Source organism: Vitis riparia, chromosome 5 (assembly GCF_004353265.1).
Source record: "Vitis riparia cultivar Riparia Gloire de Montpellier isolate 1030 chromosome 5, EGFV_Vit.rip_1.0, whole genome shotgun sequence".
Lineage (NCBI taxonomy): Eukaryota > Viridiplantae > Streptophyta > Magnoliopsida > Vitales > Vitaceae > Vitis > Vitis riparia.
The window spans coordinates 735763-742948 of record NC_048435.1 but is presented as its reverse complement, the minus strand read 5'-3'; the positions used below and the strand labels follow the sequence as shown (position 1 = coordinate 742948).

Here is a 7186-nt window from a genome sequence, read left to right as displayed (position 1 = left end):
ACAATTACTAACTAATGCATATTAGTATATCCATTTGATAATTGAAGATTTTGGTGTTTTTTGGTTTCAAAATTCTCAAATTATATAGTGTCTTAAAGTTATTTTGCCCTCATTTTGAATGGCAATTCTAACTCACCATTGGAAGTGCCTTTAGTTACATTCCATCACCTTGATGCCCTACATGTCACCGTTAATTGAACAATACAATCAGTTTCATATGCTTGGAAAACTTTTTGCAGAGAAATTGAAATGCCTTTTCAAATGGCTATTGCAAATATGGGTCCATCCTCCATTAGGGCTTTTGGGGCTATAAAGGTGATGATTAATTGGTTTGAACTTAGAGAATAAAAGTACTTCTCCCCTAATTATTTTGTGATTTGGTCCATCAACTTTATCTTTTGTAAAGTTTACGTGGCTTAATACTTATCACAACTTTCGGGGATGGACCCGACTATGGTATTGAAAATACATAACCAATTAGATGGTGTCAAATGTGTAAAAAAAATGTCTCATTATTTCATACTTTAATCTATTTATTTGTAATTTAGTCTTGTGTGTTTTCATCCTGATTCAATAATTTAGATGTTGATCATATTTATTGAATAATTTGGATTAAAAGTTCAATTTGAGACTGGTTCAATGACATAATGTTTTTTCTTTCAAACCATATATAATAGCCTGTCATTTAATTATATGATCCATCTACTTAAATTCTTCCAAATAATCATATACAAGTTAATAATTGAAGAGAGGATTTTTGAGTAAAATCGAAGTTGATGAGCTTGAGCCATGATCATCCTTACTAAAACGATGTCGTCTCATTAATCATTGTCATCAGTGATTGGAAAGGAAAAGAAGAGAATGGCGCCCTTTTTTTGGGCTGGTGGAGGAGGGTTTTGGCGGGTTGGGAAAAAGGGTTTGGATTGAAGGGCATTTTGGTCATTAAAAAAATCATAGGGCTAGGGTTTTGCGTCTCTACATTTATAAGGTCCTTTCTCAGATCGGCTGCAGTGTGGTCTAGGTGTCGGTTGCCTTCCCTCTCTTTTCTCTCTCTCTCTCTCTCTCTCTCTCTCTCTGCTGTGTTTTGCTTTTTGGGTTTCGGCCAAAATTCCCATACGCTCCTCATTTCTACGGCCATTGTAGATCACACTCCTCTTTATCTCTCTGTCACTGCATTGTGGGTGTCATTCATTTCCACTGTGTTTTCTCCTGATTTGCTGAATTTGTGGGTGGGTTTTGGATTTGGGATCTCTTACTTCAATGTAAGTCTCCCGCTGTGTTTGCCAAAACTTGGGTAGATCTCTGTCTCTATCTGGGTATTTTCAGGGTTGGTCAGTGGAATAGTGAACACCTACTTGAGCTGTTGCTTCTGGGTTTGCTTCGGATCTTGGGAAGAGGAGGTGGGGGATGGTGGATCTGAGTGAGAAAGTGAGTGATCATCGCCTCCTTTATAATGGGTGCCTTTCTTTGATCTTGGATCTTCGGTCTCATGCTCCGTTTCATTCCATTTTTTGGTACAGGGGTCAGAGTCGGAAGACATGAACAACAAAAACCCAGATGCTGTTTCGTCGGCTGAGAGCCAGGTTAACGAGCCGAAGAAGACCTGCGCTGATTGTGGCACCACCAAAACCCCTCTCTGGAGAGGCGGTCCAGCTGGGCCTAAGGTGATTGATCCTCCAGCACCCATTTGCTCTGGATCAAACCTCCATTTAGCTTCGCTTTGATCTTGATTTTCTGATCCGTGTTCTCTTTTGCAGTCTCTGTGCAATGCATGTGGTATCAGAAGCAGGAAGAAGAGAAGAGCCTTCCTGGGGTTGAACAAAGGATCAACAGATGATAGAAAAGCAAAGAGAAGCAGCAACCACTCCCATAACAATGGCGGCGGCAACGGGAACAATAAATTGGGGGACACGCTGAAGAGGAGGCTCTTCGCATTGGGAAGAGAGGTGTTGTTGCAGAGATCAACAGTGGAGAAACAGAGGAGGAAGCTGGGAGAAGAAGAGCAAGCGGCCGTACTGTTAATGGCTCTGTCTTACGGCTACGTCTATGCTTAAAATATTAGCTGTAGTAGTAGAGAAGTACTAGAAGTGAACAAATAGAATCAAGAGCGCCACAAAGTGTACCTACCCACCATTTCTTTTGATGTCTCTTCCCTTTTTGTTTTTGTTTTTCAATTTTTGGTCTGTTCTTTACACAACTCTTTTTTAGTTTTAACTTTCTAACTGTTTTTGGGATTTGGAGAGGAGAGGGTGAAGTTGATGAAGAAGAAGAAATTGTAAGAATTTGAGAGTGATCTGTTTTTTGCTAACATAATATTTCATGTTTGCTCTAGATCTTATGTACTCTTCTTTTTGAAAAAATTTCCATGGATTTTCTCCATCTCTGAGCCTGAATCAGTTTTATGGGCCATGAGGATTTATATTGCTTTTCATGGGGTGCCAGATGTGGGCTTCAAAGCCCCATCTTCAATGAAAAGATTTGAGCAGATAATGGGCTTCCCAATAGCCTTTGCCTGAAGCACAAGAGACTAAATGGAAGTGTTTCTTGTTGTCTAAAGCACATGATAGGGACCTTTTACCATACTCATTATTCATACTGTCAACCAGCTAGTATAACCTCCTCATAATTCAAATAGTCAACCAGCTACTTGCCAACTCATCCTTTTTATTTCAACATGAAAATAACATGTTCTCAAGGGAATAAGGCCATTGATAGGGCTGGACACTTTTGAGCCGTAAGTCCAATTGAATCTAGAATCAAGAAACATGGGAACATGGCATCCCATCCAAGGGCTAATCTCATGGTGTGTACCCAATTTTACATGGAGCTTTTGCATGGATCCACCATTGTGTTATTCTCCGGGATCTTAGCAGCTCTAGAATGTTCCTCCATGATCAAAAGTTTGAGGTGCTTGAAGTAGCTTATGAAGTGCATGGAAGAAAATATAATGATCTGTCGGCGATATATCGTGTATCGGAGGGTATGGATACGATATTTTATGGAGAAATATCGATTCGGTGAAATTTCAGGAGAAATCCTAAAAAATTCGGCAATATCTCGCGATATATCATATGGTCAACGCGGGTCAACAAAAATCAAACGCGCTACAGTGAAGCCAAACGCGTTGCCGCTACAATCACGCTACAGTGCCTCAAAAATACCCTTTTTGCTATTGGGGTTTAGCTCATTTACCATTAGGGCAAGCTTGTTCCTTGTTAAATATTATGCACTAAACATATATATATACATATTTAAAGTCTTTATATAAAGAAAATATTAAAAGAATGTTTTTAAGAGCAAATTAATTATAATTATTTTATAATTAAATGCAAAAATTTCTTTTAATTGATTACAAAAAATATAAAATTTATCATGATAATTTTCTTCATAGTGTTTTTAATATCATTAATAATTAATTAAATATTAAAAAATTGTACATATATCACAATTTATTGAATTAAATGGATCATAATTTTAATATTAATATATATTTTAAAATTAGATATATCATAATCAAATATCATAATATTATTAGGAAATAATATTTAATTTAATTTAATAATAAATGTACACTTATAAAATTTATATTTTTATCGATGCATACGATATTATTATCAAATATGATAAATCGTATTATACATATATCAAATTATTTAATAAAATAACTTATAAATATCATTATACTTCTAATTACATTTTTTATGAAAATTTTCTTATACTTTTATAAATTTTGATCAATTTTAGGTTTATCGATATTTTTTTCCAAAATATCCGTTGATATATTTTCGATATATCCATAAAATCGAAGTATCGATATATTCGTGATTACAGATATTTTCATCCTTACTGAGGTGTTTGAAAATACTTGAATGATTTGGTACTTGATAAGCTTATTTGAGTCCCACTTCAAAGACTTGGAAGAAGGATGAGAACGAATCCCCAATGATACCTATTGTTAGTGTTAGATTAGCTAGTTATAAGTTGTAATTTTGCCTCGAATATGTTTTCATCTATGTACTTCCATGGTGCTAATCATCTTCGGAGTTGGGTTTTAGGTCTTTCAAAAAATAATTATGTAATTAATTAGGAAATTATGGGCTAATAGTCTTTGATAATGTTATCAAAGGCATGAAAAAGGGTACTAGGAAGCTCTGCATTGCACACAAAACAAGCATAAAAAAGGGGGCACTTGTGGGTGTGTGGATGCTCAATTTTTTTATGCTTGTTTTTTATTTTGTTTTGAAATTTATTTTTCTTGAAAGTTTGCCCGTTTTCTAATAGCTTTATGGTCCAACTTGATTCGGTATGTATGATTTTACCCTTCCAATGATTTCAAGAGAAGCCTTGTAAGTGGTTTCCATATTTATTGTGCTTATTGTATTATTCTATTGGGCTATGTATTCAACCTCTTCCCCCTTTAGTTTCTAAGTTTAAGAACATAAACTTTCATGTATAGATAGATTACCCTATTATTTATATCATAAGGTATGAAATAAATATGAATGCTATAAATGAAAAACATCAATTCTCTTCGACACTCTCATCACATGGTTATCATTGCTAGTAAGACAAGCAAGTACACAAATTTTCTTGGATCTAGATTTACTTGTGCTAAATAGAAATTCAAAGCTCCCACTCATTTGGAAAAGTCTAGTTAATGTGCAATTATTCTATATAAATATAAGTTGATATCATCATAAATGGTATAGTACACCTTCTGTTGTATAGCATTTGCTTTATGGTCCTTGGAGGATTACATATTGAATAGAAAGGTTGCACGTAGGCTCCACCAAATTGATTCTAGCCCATAGAGCTCTCTTTGAAAAGATTGTTCTTATTTACTTTCCTTCCAATTTGAAACACAAGACACTAGATATAGAAATGAATGCTACAAATGAAAACAATCAATTCTATTCGACACTCCCATCAAACTGTTGTCATTACCAGCATAAGAAATAAGTACATAGATTTATCTAGACCTAACCTTCACCCACCCCAAAAAAGCCCTAGCTGATGAGAAATTGTTGTATATAAACATGAGTCGAGACTTTCATAGAAGAGTGTAGTACACTATCTGTTTTATTTATGAGTGCCCATTTACTTGAGACAGCCCTGTTGGTTGTATAGCATTTGCTGCATGGTCCATGGAGGAGTACATATTGATTAGGGATGTTGCAGGTGTTGTAGTTTGGCCGGTGAGTTGTATTGATAAACCAGCTGCCCTATCAGCCCTTTAGGCAGAATCTTGAAGACCATTCAAAATTGGTGTATGAGCGACCATGCCCTAACCTAACACATTTTGCTTCTTCTCTATCAATTGTAGAATTGGTGGTACAATAAATTCGTGTACAATGTTGATCTTGATTTAGCACGACCAGCCTAACTTTGGATAGTATTTTGAAATTATATATATAGTGGAGACTATAAGTTTAGGGAAAGTTATATATTGATGGGGTATTGGGTTGTGGATCCTTGCTTTTGTTTGTTTTCTTAAAATTGGTGTTGTGGATCCTTGCCTATCAGTCACCAATGAGGCACTAATATCCATTCCATTGGCTTAAAAGCTTTAGTGGTAGGTTTAAAAGTAGTAGTTGATAGGGATTGGATGCATCATAACTCGAGTTTCCATAGCTGCCTTAATTCCAATTGTTGGTTGAGGTTTTGAGTGTAGTGGGAAGTGCCTTAAAAACGTTTTCTAGTGCCCGTTAGAAATAAAGTGTTTGACAATTTTTTTTTTAAATTATTCTTAAAAATATAGAAAATTACTTAAAATAATATTTAGACAATTATTTGGTAAATCAACCTTCTAAAAATTAGGATTTTGTTATATAAGTGTTTTTACTCAAAATGTATTTAATAATATTTTTATTTAAAGTGTTTTTAGTGAAATAATGTAACATGTCCTTATAATCGGTTCGGTGTCTTTATCTCGTTCTCATTTCCTCCCTCACAATTCTATATTTTTATTATTAGAAATAAAAAAGATAATAGAGTTTAGATTAATCTTTCAAGGTAAGTATCTAGCCTATGAATTAAATATTTTAATTCTATTTTAATAATTATGAAAAATAAATAACTTTGAATCTTTTAGGTAATCTTTTGAGAAGATTCGAATTAGGATTAATTCATTTATTTTATTTAAAAAATAGAAATCTAGAGATGTTGATTTATTCATTTGAATCAGAAAAATATATATTTTTGAAAGAAAAGAGTATAAACTTGAATGTTCAATTAATTTATTGTTTAATGAGATTGTTACATGGTTAAAGAGGAGAGAGAGAGAGAGAGAGAGAGAGAGAGAGAGTTATGGGAAGAATACGAGCAGACATGCTTGATACTGATATTGGAATTCGTTTGATATTGATTTTAGAATGTATTTCTATTTTTTTTAATATTTGAAAACTTTTAATACTAAAAATGTTTTTGTTTGAGTCATCGTGGAGTAAGCTTGTAGGGTCATAGGCGTAAGTGACTTGTCAAGACAAGTGCAGTGGGGAATTGTGAGTAACACTTGATGGTAGGTATGGGAAAATGACGCTTTAATCACTTATGGCAAGCAAACATATGTTCTCAAAGATGGACAGACATGCTTGATACTGATATTGGAATTCATTTAATACTGATTTTGGAATATTTCTATTTTTTTTTTAATATTTAGAAACTTTTAACACAAAATGTTTTTTATTGAATCATCGTGGAGTAAGCTTGTAGTGTCACTGGCATAAGTGACTTGTCAAGATAAGTGCAATGGGGGATTGTGAGTAATACTTGATGGTAGATATGAGAAAATGAATGACTTGTCAAGATAAGTGCAATGGAGGATTGTGAATATACTTGATGGTAGATATGAGAAAATGATCGACTTGTCAAGACAAATGCAGTGGAGGATTGTAACACTTGATGATAGATATGGGAAAATGACGCTTTAATCACATCTTGAAGGCAAACATGTGGAGCCTCAAGTAATCCTTTAGTTTCCCATAATATCTGAAAGTTATTTTTTATCAGGCAAAAAGAGATAATAGAAGAATTCACATGTATAGGTTTCTAATTTTTTTTATTTTTTCTTTAATTTTTATTTCATAACACCAAGTATAATAAGATGAATTAGATGTCCTAAAAATCGAGGGTGGAAATAGCAATGATTTAATTTTACAGAAGTATCAATATTAATGGATTTTTATGA

General features: G+C 33.8%; 1 protein-coding gene across 1 annotated transcript; it reads left to right on the top strand.

Moving 5' to 3' along the window:
* The first annotated feature begins 1012 nt into the window (after window positions 1–1012).
* LOC117913922 (GATA transcription factor 16) lies at window positions 1013–2379 on the top strand. The gene is made up of 3 exons (XM_034829045.1): window positions 1013–1428; window positions 1521–1664; window positions 1758–2379. Exons 1-3 carry the CDS (start codon window positions 1408–1410, stop codon window positions 2052–2054), a joined length of 462 nt encoding a protein of 153 aa, XP_034684936.1. The 5' UTR covers window positions 1013–1407; the 3' UTR covers window positions 2055–2379.
* The last annotated feature ends 4807 nt before the right edge of the window (window positions 2380–7186 follow it).